The sequence below is a fragment of the Ambystoma mexicanum genome, chromosome 10 (assembly GCF_040938575.1).
Source record: "Ambystoma mexicanum isolate Mex_15411 chromosome 10, UKY_AmexF1_1, whole genome shotgun sequence".
NCBI lineage: Eukaryota > Metazoa > Chordata > Amphibia > Caudata > Ambystomatidae > Ambystoma > Ambystoma mexicanum.
Genome location: NC_090932.1, coordinates 1,236,911,614 through 1,236,929,016, shown reverse-complemented (window position 1 = coordinate 1,236,929,016; position 17,403 = coordinate 1,236,911,614). Strand labels below are relative to the sequence as shown.

Sequence of the window (17,403 nt, the reverse complement as noted above, 5' to 3'; positions counted from 1 at the left end):
AAAGAAAGCACACAGCTGATACAGCAAATGAAAGCGAGAGAAACACCAGTGAACCTCTATCCCCACTCATGAAAGAAGACACAAAAGAGTACTCCTCAAACAAAGAGACACAAAACACACCAGAAACAAAAGAGGAGTTTGCAACAAAATGCAAAAGTGAGAAGCTTGTTACAGGAGATGCGACATCCGAAAAAAGAGAGACCACAAAGGTGGAACTATACAATATAACTACCCCCGTTCCAATGGGCAAGACAAAAACAAACATGGAGGAAGAGATAAAGGAAAACGAGAAGACGCCTAATCCACCTGCCCTACAAGAAGGAAAGGACGGAAAAGAAAGAAAACCCATAACCCAGCAGGAAAAAGCAGCCAAAGCACAAAAGAAATGGCAGACCCTATACGAAAGTCGCAGACACTCGCAACAACTCGCCCCAAAGAAAAACAAGCAGGTAAACCACAAAACCGCAAGATTATCACTTGACATAACAGAAATCGAAAACCTAATGACGAATCATGAAAGAAGAAAAGAGGTCTTCGGTAGCCCACCATAAATCACAAAGAAAATAGACACAGGTCCTTGGGCACAAAAGCAACAAAAAGGAAAAGAACCAATATCAAAAGGGCAAGAATTCTACAACAGAGATAAAAGATTACAAAACAGAAATAATATGAAAGACGAATGGAAAGAAATACAAAATTCAAATCTAGAAATACAAGAGAAATGCAGCTGCGACCAACGTACGGAACACGAGTTAGCATCTATACCAACGTCAATGCTAGATTTACAAAATATGTTGATAACAACTACTACACAATCATTATTGCCATATATGAAGCTACAAGAGGCACTAGTAGACTCAATAAAAGACCAAACAACACTCATGGCATTGATACATTCAAAACAAAGTTATTTAGAACAACGCATGAATAAAATACTGGAGTGACTAGACATCGAAGCACAAAATAGCCACCTATGGCAAAGCAGGCTATCTGATATTGCCCGGAGCGACAGAGCTGAGAAAACAGACCTGACTCACGCGCTAATTAAAATGACAGCAGCAAACCAAGAGAAACCAACGGAGAAATCTTACTCAAATTACCAAAGTCTACGTAACATGACAATACAGCAAGAAGGGATTGAGAAGACCGAACCTCCAGAATCCCCCCTCGCAGAAATACATTTAATTGATCTCACCGAGGAACCCCTCAAGGAAATGAAGACAAACAACCATACAGACACAGACAAAGAAATAGAGACCAATAAACCAACCGATGACAAGAGACTTATACCCTATTCGAAAGGAAAAGAAACGTATGAAATCTTTTTGAAAGGAACTAAGACACAACCTAACAGAGAGCAGGACAAAAAAGGAACAACACCCAACAAAAAAAGAAAGCAAAGATGTTCACGAGCATTCTTAAGAAACCTAACCAATCCTCCAAAAGAATCACATTCAAAAATGAACAAAATAACACAACAGAACAAGCCAAAAAAGCTTGAACCCAAAGAGAAAAGAAAAAGTGCAGACCACAATGACCTAGGCAAAGACATAGAGGATTTAATCAACCTATCAACTTATACGGAAGATGAAATTGATCAATCTGAAGAAGCTCAAATCGAAATTGCAGAGGCATCGTTGATTACGGTAGATGAATACGAAGAAGAGCAACCAGAAGAAGACCAAATGTACGAAGAATTAGGATACGATATGACACTTGACGAAATATCTCAAATTGAATGGGAAGATGACAACGAAACAACATCGGATATGAATAACCATCTCACACCGACAAGGGAACCCTAAAACAACCGATGGGCAAACAGAAAAAGTAATAAAACTACCAATTTTTGTCCTCCAACAAAAAAAGCAGACGGAAAAAATAGACAAGAAAATAAAACTAACAAGAATAACAACCAAAAATGACAATCTAATCATGAACCGCTCCAATGTGTTAAGATTGATACAAGCCATCCCCAACATGAAAGAAATCACAACAAAAGATATAAGAACAGTAGAATTCTGCGATGAAATAACAATGGACCAAGTGAAGATTTCCTTTGATTCTGAAAAAACACTGTACAGAATGTTAGACAATAAAAAAATCTGCAAGCAGCTAGGCTTCGATGCAACACTGATCGAAGAAATGCAAAAGACAGAGAGGAGAAAAAAACAAAAAACAGTAAGCTGGAGCCAGTCTGAGTCAAATCAAAGTATGTGCGAATTAGATGACGTCTATGACAACACATCATCCGAACACAAGAGCGAAGATGAGATGTATGAGAACAAAGAAAATGACAACAAAGATTACCAAAACCGCCACAACCTTTACAGAAAATACGGAATATGGAGGCAACAAGAGAACTCGCCAGTAAACACAGATGAAAGATACAACCAAGGAAGATAACAACTAAAGGAAGAATGCATACCACCACGCTATGCTCATGGAACACCCGGGGACACAGCCATTTATTTAACACACCAAATAGAACTCTCATAGAAGCTGACATAATCTGCATCCAAGAATCATGGATAACGCAACAATCGATAGCAGATGGATACACCGTAATAATGAATCCCGCAATCCAACAGCAAAAAGGCAGACCGTCCGCTAGCCTCCTAACTATAATCAAGAATGGACAAAACATCGACATACTAGAATACGAAAACCTAAACCCATGGATACAAATTACAATACTTAAGCATCAAACGGATAACAAAGAGAAAGAATCCACAGCCGAGAACCACAAGAAGGATCGCTTATGGGCATTACTGAACCTATACTGGAACCCACAGGAATAACGGATGAGAAATGTATAGACACAGTAACATCAACAATAGACTACACCAAAGGAAAATACAATGAGATAGAAGTTATAATATGTGGCGATTTAAACATCCACATATTTAATGAAAAAGGAGAAGAAATAGAAAAATCTCATCTGTCACCCCGAGCTAAATGCTGGATTAAAGGATTTCAATGCAGGAATATGAGATCAGATAGCATTGACACAACTACTGGAAGGCAAAAGGAAACTTGGGCAAGAGGCAAGTCCATCGCCATAATTGATTACATATACATGAGCGAAAACATACATGAAGATCTAAGGGAATCCAGAAACATTAAAACAGAAGTAAGCGACCATTACATACTGGAAAGAACGTTAAATATTGGAAAAACGGCGAACAACAAAGCTGATTCAACAAAAATTGAAATAAACAATGGAAAAAACAGATTAAGAATTGGGAAAAAAAGAATGGAAGAACTGCCAAAAATAATGAATAACTCAACACTAGACGAACTATAAAAAATCAACTATGGATGGCTACTTTTACCATACAGATGCAATAAAATACAAAATGGAACGTTAACAACAAAGAAACACACTCATGCATACAGCAATAAAATAACAATCAAGAAAAGAGAATTGAGAACAAGAATAAAACTACTAATGAAACACCACCAACCCGGCAAATATAAGGAAATCAAAACAGAAAAACAACACTACAGAAATTGGATAAAGAATAACAAAGCCATGATATTACAAGAGGACGCAGAGAAGATGCTCCAGACATTAAAGAACAGAAATATGAAACAACTATGGGCGCTTCTACATGACCAAACACAAAACAGTATGGTCTCTGACGTACCAGAAGCAAGAGGGACGGAATATTTCACAGAGATCTACGGGAACAACAACATAACGAAAGAAGAAATCAATACACATCAAAACATATGGCAATGGGAATGGGACCATGAAGATCTAAAAAAGGCGATTAATACCCTAAACACCTCCAGAGCCCCAGGCCCAGATGGTCTTTCCAACATGATAATCAAGCAGAATGCAGTGGTGTGGACAGCGATATGCGAGAGCATTTTCAAGATGATACAAAACACAAAAAAAATCCCAAACACATGGAAACAAGCCACTATAATACCCATATTCAAGCAGGGAGAAACAAAAGAACCACGAAACTATCAACCTCTGGCGCTCCTAGACCCTTTGGGTAAAATCTTCGCAAAAATACTATTAGGAAAACTAGACAGATGGGCAAACAAAGAAAAGAAATACGCAATAAGACAAACTGGATTCATCAAAACACTGAGTACCAACATCAACCTATTTCTACTAAACATACTGAAACATGAGGCCATAAGAAACAAAATACAAATCTACTCCGCCTTCGTAGACTTACGGTTAGCATTCGACTCTGTGAATAGAGACATTCTATGGGGAAAACTGATCGCATGGAAGTGTCCAACTGACATCATCGAACCGATTAAACATTTATATGAGGACACCAGTGTTAGAGTTAGACTATCAAAAGATGGCTTACTCACGGAACAAATAAGAACATGGAATGGACTAAAACAAGGATGCCCATTAGCAGCCACTTTATTTCACCTCTACATGGCAGACCTCGAAACAAACATCTATATACCGCAAACAAATCCTCCAAAAATTAACGCAGCGATACCTTGCATTATGTACGCTGACGACATAGTGCTTCTGGCAAAAACTCTGAGAGGATTACAGATCGCACTTGGAAAACTAGAAACATACATGACAAAGAACAAACTGAATATAAATACGAAAAAAACAAAAATCATGACTCTAAAAAAAGAAAACACAATCAATCGCCAGCTCTCATCCTTCTACATAGGAAAGGAAAAAATGGACACTGTAAAAACCATAAAATATCTTGGAATATGGATCTCTCAATTGTCAACAGAAGAAGAATGGGCTGAACATCCTAAAGAAAAAACCTTGTCCCTAGCCCGGCAAGCAAAAATAATCCACAGAAAATATGGCAAATTCTCTATGACCCCAGTAATCAGACTCTACAAACAAAAAGTCACGGCCATATTAACATACAGAGCGGAAGCTATGATAAACATCAACCACATCATCTGGGACAAACTTGAAGGGTGTTTCTGGAAAAAAGTACTAAACCTGCCAGTCTCACTACCCACCTCACGAATCCGAGCCGAACTTAAACTTCAATCCCTCGAATCCATGGTCTTATGGAAACAACTGGACTTATGCAGGAAAATCATGACTACAACCAATGCCCCACCTCTGGAAATATTCAGAACAGAAAAAAACTGTAACAGAGACCACGCCTTAGAAAAATGGAAAACGGCGACAGAAGTGGAAAGAGAAGAGCAAGATATATCGACGGAAATGCTATTAGAGAGACCACAAAAAGCAAAAACAAAACTAAAAGAGAATGACTGGCTGATAACCAACCAAGAGAAAAATAGATACCGGCACAATATACTCAACCCATCCGACAACAGAAGACGTAACCAACTACCTTCATACTTAGAAATATTTCCATCGTCAAAAACAAGAGGTACATTTATGAGACTACGGTTAAACATCCTCCCCACCCGAGAAATAATGGCAGCTAGAAAACAAATCTCCAAAAGCAAAACATACTGCTGATTCTGCAAGAACCCCCAGATGACCGAGAGTCTACATCATATAATCATGATATGCCCGGCACTGAATGAAAAAAGACAACAATCAAGAGAATGGTTTATGAACACCCAAACTGTCCTAACACCGGAAGACGGCTGGGCGAGGTTGATCTCTGGGAACGAAAAAAAATTGGTCTTTGCCCTAATATCATTTTGGAATAACATCATGAACAATAGACAAACAGAATAACACACTTACACAATGAAAGAAAACAAGAAGCAAGAAAAAGGACACAACTTCAATAGCCTATGCTATGTAACTTGTGCAATAACAACGAGGAAAGCAAGATGAAAGGTTTAAATGCAAACCAAACATTAAAAAAAAACAAATAGCCCAGGGGAAATATTCCCCGTCTTGCCCCCCCAGCTCTTGCTCGCTTCCACTCTGACCTGCACTTCTTTTCCCTCCTTAGCTTTAGCGCATTCTGCTATGACCGGCACTTAGCCTCACCTCCCTTGCACTTCTTGTTACTGCACATGCACGATCCGAATGTCACAAGGACTAGTAGGACAGTTTTTTGTTATCCTCCATCTGTTCTCCCCTCCCACTTCTGTCTTGTTGCACCTTGAAACACCATTTGCTGTACAGACGCATTATAAATAACCAATAAATAAATAAATCGGGGCATGTCTGCAGCTGCAGCCACGCTTATGAAATTAGCGTGTCTCCCTGATTGCCGGGGGAGGGTAGTGCATGGAAAGGCTAGAGGAAGCGAAGGGGCAGAAGCGGATTTATTTTATTTATTGTTTATTTATACAGCGATTATACACAGGTGAAGAACAATGGCTCTATGCGCTGGGAAGGAAAGAGAGTGGGGGTGCGAAGGATGGCAGCTCAGGATACGAGGAGAGGGAAAAGAAAACCAGATGCTAGCCTCTCCTTTCAAAGATCGGTCAGTCACCACATCCCATAGAACACTCTTTGGCCGCAAACCAGGATTTAGTGAAAGGAAATAGCTCCCTTGTGGAGAAAAAAACACATACTCTAGACCCAATCACATCGTACTGACATCACTAACATACTGCCCATCCAATAAGGTACTGCTTACATCACAAAACACTTGACCAACACCCACAAATAAATACATGGACATTTTCAACAAAACATAGCTATAAAAGTAAGTTGTTTATTTTTAATACAAAATAAATCAAAATATATTAACTTAAAAACACTAGTATATATTTTTTTTTAAATAACAAAACATGAAAAATTACTTTTTAGAAACATTAACATATAGCAGTCGCCATTTTGGAAGGAAAAATGGCTGCCTAATTCAGCACACAATACACATGCAGGGAAAGAGTGCAAAAGGGGTGTGGTTTTGGGTGGATATTGGTGGAAAATCGTATACATTTAACTTAAAAATAGGCATTAAATAGGTGGACACATAACCAAACAACACCAAAAGCCTATGTATCCATCCTCATATGTCATCTCCATTGAAAAGCGTTACAGACTCTCATTCACAGCTCGTATTTGAATCTCTTATTTTAAAGCTCTTATTTAAAGGACAATAGTTTTGGCTTGAAGTTAGCACTTTCAGCGCCACCTAATAGCCAGAACTAATAAACGGACTGTATCTGTTGCAAACCAAAAATCACAGTTTGGAGTTTATTTTCTTCTAAAATATGCAAGATGAAAGTGGTTATTAAATTGCAGTTGTAAATTGCATCTGATCCTGATGTTTAATAGTTTCTTTTTTGTACTGGCATGTTAAATTATGTATTTTATTTGGTGGGTTCTATAAGCAAAACATTAGAAAAACAGATTGAGGATGAAAAAGGGAATAGATATAAATCAAATCTATGTTGACAAGATGGATGAATTATAAAGATCCCCACTTTAGGTTTGGTTTGGCTGATTAGCCTAATGCTGTCTTATTTCTCTTATTCATCCAGGCACCATTGATGTATGGAGCTTAATGATCGGTCGGGAGCCTGTCCACCATTACCAGCACAATCAAAAGATACAGGCTTTGGCCCTTTCCTCAGAGTGTGTAGCCATAGCTACAGCTTCTGGTTTCCAGATTAAGTTGGAAAGCCCAGATGATAGAGGATATTGGAGAACCTTGGCACAATTCTCAATCCCGAAACTGGTAAGTTTGAATGTAGTAACAACCATAAGGGGGCATCTTTGTTCAGGGATCAAAATCAATTTCAGTTGGCCATAAGTATAGGTTGACGAAAAACATCATCCATTGGTGTATTCTGCAAACCTAGCTGCTCAGAAAAGTAAGCATTGAAGGAAGATTTCTTAGTGGAATGTATTTGTGTGTCTTCATCATCCGTTTGAACTTTCATTGAACTGTTTCAGCCAATGGCTTATAGAACAGGGTATCATAGCTGCTTTGTGAACTATGGTCTGCTGGAACACACGAGGGAAGCAACATCTACATGTCTAAGAATTTGTCAAACAGTGGTAGGTTGTCAGAGTATCTTACATTGCTTCCTCTCTCTGGGATTTTTCTTTCTCCAGCATGGGGTCTGGCATGGATTCACATGCTCATGAATATTCCCCGTCGTCAGGCTGGGAATCCTCGGTAAAGAAAAAACCAGTATCAGTTTCGTTTCTGATCTGTCTTTCGTAGTAATAACCAATCACTGGTCTCTGCGTCATACTGACCACAGCCAATGACTGCCCTCTACCTAAGCACCGCCTCTGGCAGCCATCTTCAGATTTTTACCGCACGTTCATGTGTTGGGATCCTCGTGCTATTGCTCTCGAGCGTTAGTGCTATTTTTTCGCGCCTTTTTCACAAAAACTTCGATTCTTCGGTCAAAGAGCCTCAAGCTCCACCGATACTACATCCGATCTACGGGGACCCGTGTCGGGTTCATCTGTGCCCCTCAAGGGTGAAGATTTCGTCGAGCTACGCTTCGGAGGACTCCAGAAGCTTCTCAGGCCCGGTCTCGGAGATGGCCCAGGAGAAGGGAAGCTCGACGCCCGGAAAGCTGTTCAGGGTCTGCCCTGGATGCCAGCTGCAGAACGTCTTTAAGGAGGACGAACACTCTTTCTGCCTTTACTGCCTTCATGAGGACAAAACGCACGTGGAGAAGGACTGTGCGTTTTGCGGCGACATGTCGGAACGGACCATGAAGGACCGTCATCAACGTCTCGCCAACTGGCTGCAGGGTAAGAGCCCGTCTGGCGAGAAGAAGAAGAAATCCGAGCGGTCTTCTAAGACCTTTGAGGGCGCCCCGGCGACGGGGGCCCAACATAAGGCCAAGCACCGCGAGTCCGCTGGCACCGGGAGCGCCGAACGGTCGGGCTCTACGGGCGCCAGGCAGGGCGCACCCTCCCCGGCACCATCAACCACGAGCCAACGCTCTGGGTCGGGTAAGAGGAAGGCCGAGCACCCGGCGAAGCTCCTGGAGAGGCCCCGGTCGAGCTCGAAGGCAGAGGAGGAGCGTGGCAGTGCCCCCTCCCTCAAGGACAAGGCGGTGAGCGCACCTAGGGTGGTGAAGGCCTTGATCCATCCGACCAAGCCCTCTATCGAAACGGTCGCGGCGGCCCTGGCCCAGCCTGTGGAGGCTACTCCAGTGGTGGCGACCTCAGGGCCCAGAATCTCCCTGCCTCCTCGGAGGGAGTCTTCTTTTATGCCCATCGATAGGACCCCCGTGAAAACCTCCGTGGAGAAGAAGGGGGGGCAGGGCGTCGTCGTAGATTCGGCCTCAACCTCAGAAGAAGAGCTGGTCGAGGTCTTAAGCCACGGCCTAGGCGTGGAACAAGACCAGCCCGTCGGAATGGGTGCCGACGCAGGCGACGACGACGACATCGTCGAGGATGCCGACGGGGCCCCTGCTCGCCCGTCGGATTCCCCTCTGCCAGCGCCGCGAGACAACTCGGCGGCCATTTTGTTGGCCATACAGTCCTTATGCACTGAGATAAGGACGAGGCTACCGTTACCGACGGAGGAACCTCTCCCGTCGGGGGATCCAGAACCGGGACCTTCTGGTGTTCCCCCTGCCAAGAAAAGAAGGATCCATCCTCCACCTCCTTTTCAACCGTCGCGCCCCGTCCAGCCCTCCTCCCCGTCCACCCGAGGGGATGATACGGGGACTGACACGGCAGCGACGGGTACGGACGACGAGGCATACGACGAGGATTTTCCGTCGTCGCCCCCCACCAGGGCTTCTCCGCCCGACGAGATCGGATCCTTCCATTCCATGATCTCCAGGGCTTCCGAGCTTTTTCAACTCTGCCCCGAGGAGAAGAAAAAGGAAGGCTTCCTTTATCAGCGGCGCGAGGCCAAGAGGAAGACGGTCCTCGCAGTGCCTCTGTTGGACGACATTTGGGATGAGGGTCTTTCCCTCCTCAAGAACCCTTCCACGACGCCAGCTAGAAGAGACCGGTACGAGAAGAAGTACCGGGTCCCGGACACGGCCCCCCTATGCCTCCGGGCGCAGCCTACCCCGGACTCCGTCGTCTCCGCGGCGGCCAGGAAGAAAGCGGGGGGGGGTGCGGCCTCCACATCGACTTCCCCGCCGGACGGCGAGGGAAAGAAATTGGATGCTATGGGACGTAGAGTCATCTCGTCGGCAGCGACGACGATTAAAGCGGCCAACGCCTTGGCTATCGTGGCCCGCTACGACAGGGAGCTCTGGTACAAGATGGCTCCCCTGCTGGATTTTCTGCCGGACGACAAGAGGGCTGAGGCCCTTGAGATCCTCCAGGAAGGTGAAGTGGCTTCGGACCACGCCATCACCGTGGCGACGGACATCGCCGACGCGGGGTTCCGCCAGCTAGGCAACGGCGTTTGCCTTCGACGTCGTGGATGGCTCAAAGCTACGGATTTTCGGCAGGACGTCCAGACCAGAGTCCTGGACATGCCCTTCGACGGGAACAACCTGTTTGGGAAGACGGTGGACGATTCCCTCCAGGCCATCAAGGCGGATACTGAGACGGCCCGGGCCCTGGGAGTCCTGCAGCAACGACGGACGCCCTTTCGGAGCGGCGGAGGCAAGGGCGCCTCCAAAGGTTCCGGTGGCGGTTTCGCTTCCTACCGTCAAGCGGCCCGCTCGTCGTCGCAAGAGGCCTACAGAGGACGAGGCAAGTCTAGCGGACCCCGCCGTCGTCGCCAAGGAGGTCAAGGCGGCAAGGCCGCGTCCAAGCAGGATTGAACCGGCCGTGGGGTCGGGCCCCCACCGAAGCACCCCGGTGGGAGGCCGGCTGGCGGGCTTCGTCAGCGTGTGGGAGTCCATCTCCACCGACCGTTGGGTGCTGGATGCCCTGGCCCGGGGCCACGCGCTCGAGTTTCAAAGAAGGTGCCCGCGCGTCCCCCCCGTGGCCAGGAGAGAACTTCACGTCCCTCAACTTCTCCTGGAGGTAAAGGCGATGCTCAGAAAGGGCGCCATCGAACTCGTCCCAAAGAGGCTTCGGGGCTCCGGAGTCTACTCGCGATACTTCCTCGTGAAGAAGAAGACGGGAGGATGGCGCCCCATCCTAGACCTGCGACGGCTGAACAAGTTCATCAAGGCGCAGAAGTTCAGGATGGTCACCTTACAGCACGTCCTGGGTCAACTGGAGGAAGGAGACTTCCTGTCGTCGTTGGATTTGGAGGATGCCTACTTCCACATTCCAATCCTAAAGGGGCACCGAAAATTCCTCAGGTTCGTGGTCCAAGGGCGGCATTACCAGTTCAAAGCCCTTCCCTTCGGACTGCGGTCGGCACCCAGGGTATTCACCAAGTGCCTCGCACCGGTGGCGGCGCAGCTGCGCCGCGAGGGGATTCACGTCTACCCCTACCTGGACGACTGGCTCATCCGCGCCAAGACGAAGGAGCTCGCCGTGGTCCACACGGCAAGGACCGTCCAACTCCTCACGGACCTGGGATTCTCCGTGAACTACACCAAATCCCACCTGGTGCCCGCGCAAGTCGCACTGTTTCTGGGAGCGAGGCTCGACACAGTGTCCCTTCTGGCCTCCCCGTCGGAGGAGAGGACCAGGACCATCTTGGGCAAGGTGCAACGGATGCTGGTGGCCGACGCGGCCAAAGTGAGATCCATCAAGTCCCTCCTCGGGATGATGTCTTCCTGCATCTACCTCATTCCCATGTGCAGGCTCCGGATGCACCCGTTGCAAGAATTCCTGGATGCGCGCTGGATCCAGACGACGGGCAGCTTCGAGGAAAGGATCAAGCTCGACGAGAGTTTCCGGCGAGCGATACGGTGGTGGGGCACCCGCGCGCATCTGACGGCGGGCATGGACTTCCAGACCCCAGCCCACCAGGAGACTGTGACCACGGATGCCTCCCTGGAAGGGTGGGGAGCGCACACCGAAAATCTGCACGCGAGGGGACTCTGGCTCCCGACGGAGAAGTCCCTGCATATCAACGTCCTGGAGCTCCGTGCAGTGTTTTGGGCCCTCAGGTCCTTCCTTCCGTCCCTGAAGGGCAAGGTGGTGAGGATCTTCACCGACAACACCACCACCATGTTTTACATCAGGAAACAGGGCGGAACCAGGTCCCCAGCGCTGTCCAAGGAGGCGCAGGACCTGTGGCATTGGGCCGTCGCCCAAGGGATTTTTCTGGTGCCGTTTCATCTGGCAGGGATAAAAAACACCATCGCCGACTCACTCAGCAGGGAGCTGCGCTCGTGCCACGAGTGGGAACTACGGCAGGATCTAGTGGATCGCCTCTTCCGACGGTGGGGCACACCCCAGATCGACCTGTTCGCGACGGCGACGAACACCAAGTGCCGGAGGTTCGCCAGCAGGTTTCCCCAGACGAGGAGCATGGGCGATGCTTTCTCGTTCCCCTGGGAGGGCCTGTTCCTCTACGCGTTCCCTCCCTTGCCTCTGCTAATCCGGCTCGTCAACCAGCTCAAGAGGTCACGGTGCAGGATGATCCTCGTCGCACCTGCGTGGCCGAGGCAGATATGGTTCCCGGACCTTCTGGACTTGTCAGCGTCCCCGCCGATCAAGCTGCCGGCGGACGCAGACCTACTCTCCAGGGAAGGAGGCGCCATCCTCCACCACGACCCGAAGTCGCTGAACTTGCAGGCCTGGCTCCTGCAGCGCTAGAGTTTGGAGGATACGACATACCGGCCGATTGCAGAGAGGTTCTTGCAAAGGCCAGGGCGTCCTCGACTCTTAAATGCTACGGACACAAATGGAAGAGGTTCTCTGTCTGGTGCCACGCACAGAAGATTAACCCTCTACGGATTACGGCTCCCCAAGTACTGCCGTACCTGCTGACGCTGGCCAAAGCTGGACTGGCACACGCGTCCATCAAGATTCATCTTGCTGCGATCTCCCGATACACCAGAACCACGGGGCGGACGTCCTTGTGGTCTCATCGTCTGGTGAAAGAGTTCATGAAGGGACTATTCAGATCGTTCCCGCCGGTGAAGGCTCCGGCCCCGGCGTGGGAGCTCAACGTGGTGCTGACCAAGCTCATGGGACCTCCGTTCGAGCCTCTGCACTCGGCCCCGTTGAAGTTTCTATCGTGGAAGACAGCTTTTCTCGTGGCCATCACCTCCGCACGACGAGTGGGTGAGATCCAGGCCCTTTCCTGCAAGGCCCCGTACTTGACTTTCCACGACACGAGGGTAGTGCTCAGGACGCACCCCTCCTTCATGCCCAAGGTACCGTCGGACTTCCATCTCAACGAACCCTTGGTGTTACCTGTGTTCTTCCCGTCGCCTTCGTTGCCGGCTGAGAGGACTTTGCACTCGCTGGATGTAGCTAGAGCGCTGAAGTTCTACGTGGATCGCACGAAGGGTTTTCGGAAGACGTCACAACTCTTTGTGAACTTTGGACCTGTCAATCAGGGGAAGGCTCTCTCGAAGGCTTCCATCTCCAGATGGCTCTCCGGCTGTATCATGTACTGTCACCGGTTGGCAAACCGACCGCTGCCTGGCCGTCCGAGAGCCCATTCCACCAGAGCGATCGCAGCTACCACGGCGTTCCTATCTGGTGTGCCCCTGCTGGACATATGCAGGGCTGCTACGTGGAGGTCGACGCACACCTTCACGAAATTCTACTGCGTCGACCGGGATTCCAGGGAGGAGTCCAGGGTCGGCCAAGCAGTGCTGCGCAACCTGTTCGCCTGAGGTGAGCCTGGTGAGGAGGTAAGATGCTTAATGTTGAGTTGATGTGATGCTTAATGTTGAGCCTTTGCCACCTCCCGTGGTTGTGCATGTGTGTACTGCTATGTATTCTTTATTCATGAGCATGTGAATCCATGCCAGACCCCATGCTGGAGAAGGAACAAGTTACTTACCTGTAACTGTTGTTCTCCAGCATGGGTCTGGCATGGATTCACATGCGAACCCTCCCGCCTACCCCTCTGCGGCTCTTCACTTGGTCATACTGCCACTTCACGTGCTTCCAAATCTGAAGATGGCTGCCAGAGGCGGTGCTTAGGTAGAGGGCAGTCATTGGCTGTGGTCAGTATGACGCAGAGACCAGTGATTGGTTATTACTACGAAAGACAGATCAGAAACGAAACTGATACTGGTTTTTTCTTTACCGAGGATTCCCAGCCTGACGACGGGGAATATTCATGAGCATGTGAATCCATGCCAGACCCATGCTGGAGAACAACAGTTACAGGTAAGTAACTTGTTCCTTTTCTCTCATTCTCTTCAGTTACATTTTGATATTGTCCTCGATTTTCCAGAACGGAAATATTTACTTGGTTTCTGTTATGTTGTTTATGCAAGAACTCATTTCCCTGTATGAAGGGTTTCACATTTTGTTTCTCTTATGTTACACCTTGCGAACTTACTCTTTCCCAGAATCCAGTGTTGTCTTTTCTTGTCTTACTTTGGTTGGGCTTGTGGTTTTATTTCTGTTGCCCTTTTCTTCTGACTTTGCAGCCTAGTGTTACTTCTTCTCAAGGTTAGGGTTCCTTTAGTTGCCTTTCCCTCTCACACTTTCTCATCAACTCCCTTCTTCCACAGCATTTGGCGCCTAGTACGGTTTCTTACTGTCAGGCCTCCTCAATTACTCTGTTCCCACAGCATCTGGTTCTTCACACACGCCTGTTGCCATTCATTCACACCTTCATGGTCCCGTCTAAGCGGCCTGCTCTTTGGCATCCTTGCTTCCCACAAGTAAACTGCCTCACTTCAGTGGAACTTCTCCTCTTCCATTGTTCATTAATTTCTTTTAAACATTATGCATGGTTCTGGTAATTTGATCAATGATATAAAAAAGTGTAATTCCAAAGACTGAATCTGTTTTTGTCGGTTTCACCAATCCATTTAGGTTTATTCTGAGTTAGTTCACCAGAGCACAAATCGTTTCTCTTGCCTCTTTTCTCTGAACTTTTGGACACATGACCGGAGGAATAATGATTTGTATTCCTGTCTTTTGTGACCGCTTTTTATGTGGCTTTCCTTTGAGATCTGAGCTTCCTTTTTTTGTATCTTTCTTTGGCAGCCGCACATTAACCATATGTAGACAGGCAGAGCATAGTTCCGCCATTTCACACGTATTTCCCTCACTCATCATGCAGACTGCTCTGGAAGGGGACGAAGGATGTGTTGATATTGCTTAAATTGTTCTTTCTGAACACCCAATCCATTGCCAAAGACTGTAGTTATGCAAGGCTAGAAGTGCCCTTAAAGTACAGTGTGTGTTCTCTCCAACGTTTGCTTTTGAGATGTTGGCAATGGGGGAGGGGAGGTCAATGATTATCAGACAATTGAAAACAATGTTTTTGCATCCTTTTCTCTGGCTCTTGTGATATTCCTAGTTGACATGGTATCATTATATTGTGGTTCAATTATTCCACATGGCCTCATTCAAGTTCCAATAAAAGCGCCCACAGCCTCTTCCCCAACCTCAATTCTCCTTGTATCACTCCTGCTCCCTCCAGGCTTGGAATGCCATGACTTTGCTGCATTCCAAGCAAGAATATAACACACTAATTTTCCTTCTAGGACGTTTCACTGATATGTATAAAAGGTTTACATACCATAGCACATCCTTGTGAAGACAGCCCACGCTGAAAGTAGTGGGACTGCAGAGCTGTGACAAGTAATATTTTTGATTCTAATGGTTCCTCTTCAAGTTTTAGCAGTGCAGGGATATCATAGGTTTACAATGGTGTTGGGGTTGCCCGACTAACTGAACATGAAGGTTGTGATGGGGTGTTAAGTAACTGGAGGCGACATTAATAGGATTTGCACTTTAGTACGCTTTGATGGTATTGGAAGAGAAGGCCGTATTGGGATTATTGTTGGCATCTTGTTGTAGAAGGTTATGCTATATTGTGGTGCTCCCTTGCAAAGCACCTAATCTCCTCTTTAGTACTCTTGTGATCTGACTACTGTGCCAGTCTCCTCTGTGGCCTCCTCAGCTGTGCTTTTTCACCTCTTAACAAAGTCCTTAAGTTTGCTGTCCGTACACTCTTCAACGTTCACCGCTGTAAGAAATTGGAGGGTGTTCTCACATACAACCCTCCTAGGACCCCCCTCAGGAAACCAAGAGAAAGACAAGGCTGCCAGCATCCGGACCTGGGTGTGGACTAGCGAGGGAGAATCACCTGGTTGGAGGGTCCTTGGGGATTGGGGAGAGGGTGATACATGGTATCCCCCATTTCCTCACAGTGATATAGCTTACCCTCCGTCAGCCTTTTTAGGATATTATTGCACATATCCTACTTCTCCCCCGATGTAAGATTAAGTGCTGAGAAGAAGAAACTAACACCAAGAGTAATGAAGATTATGTATGGGAAACACCACTATAGTAGTGAGAAGAGGGAGTCTGAAGGCTATAGAGCTGAAGGTCAGGCATGTCCTATTAATTGGACTAATTGTGGTCAGGCAGTTGAGCCCGAGACTTTACACCTGCAGCCTGTTATAGATTCACAAGTGTATTAAATGTGGAGTTCACGAACAGCAGTGAGGGACACTGGAAACACAAGAAGACAGAGAAGCTTGTGGGAAAGAGGAGCAGAAAGGCCAGAACAGCCCACGAGAAGCTTGGGGAGATACGGAGCACCGAGATGCAGGAGAAGAATACAGTGTGACAGACTGTCATTGTGGGGCAAGGGAGCCGTGTCTCCAAGGAGCCAGGGAGGGCAGGGAGCCGTGGAAGCAGGTGGCCCCTGTGCTGTGGCTGAGAGGTGCTCGTTCCCCGACTGGAAACCACAGTCTAGGGCTGTCTGCGAACAAGCAGCGACATTCTGACTCCGCAAACTGAGAGACGAAAAAATAAAAGTTAAGTTCCAATGAATGAGAGAAACCCGGTACGCGTTTGAAAGTTAGTAAAGCAACATTGTATTGGAGAGTCACGTTTAGGAGCACGTTCTCGAAAGCCTTTGATGAAACCCATATGGTGAGTTTTCGGCAAGTGAGCAGCCGAGGGGAGCAATGAAGTGTGAGCAAAATACTGAATGAACGTAAAAGATATGTATTTCAATCCTCCAAGTGTGGATAACCCAGCAATCCTAAATTATGGGGATTAAGTGCTTGGGTAAGGGCCACTGGTTGCGTGACCTGTAGTGGGTGGACTGTGCAGTCTGTCAACTGTACCTAGACCAGAGATCCCCAACAAATGAGAAGGTACTGCACAAACAACCTAGAAACCAAAAATAGCTGAACATTGGTTTTGAAGCAGTGCAAAAAGCTTGGGAAAAGAGGAATTTAAGCTCTTATTAAACATTCTGAGATTGTTGAAGAAGCAAGATACTAAGCTTGGGGAAGGAAGACCTAAACTTCTTGGGATCATTATCTTTTGGAACTTTTGTTTTGGTTGAGAACCAGCATCTGCGGCTTGGGGGACGAACCCTGTGCCTTTGTTGGTGCATTGTGTTATAAACCAGGAATTGAAGCTTGGGAATGGAATCCTGAGTTTCTTGGAAACATTATTTTGGGAACATTGTGTTGTGAATCCAGGCTCAAAACTTGGGGAAGGGAACCCCGAAATGTTTTGGAACTTTGTTTTGGTGAGGCAGTGCCAGCAGCTTG

General features: G+C 47.0%; 1 protein-coding gene across 2 annotated transcripts in view; it reads left to right on the top strand.

Moving 5' to 3' along the window:
* The window catches only part of FBXW8 (F-box and WD repeat domain containing 8), a 1,779,087-nt gene that overhangs the window by 1,121,740 nt on the left and 639,944 nt on the right, over nucleotides 1-17,403 (top strand). For both annotated transcript variants that reach the window (XM_069619213.1, XM_069619212.1), the window contains one exon: nucleotides 7,384-7,580. In XM_069619213.1, the coding sequence (XP_069475314.1) occupies nucleotides 7,384-7,580 (197 nt within the window). The remainder of the gene's footprint in view (nucleotides 1-7,383; nucleotides 7,581-17,403) is intronic.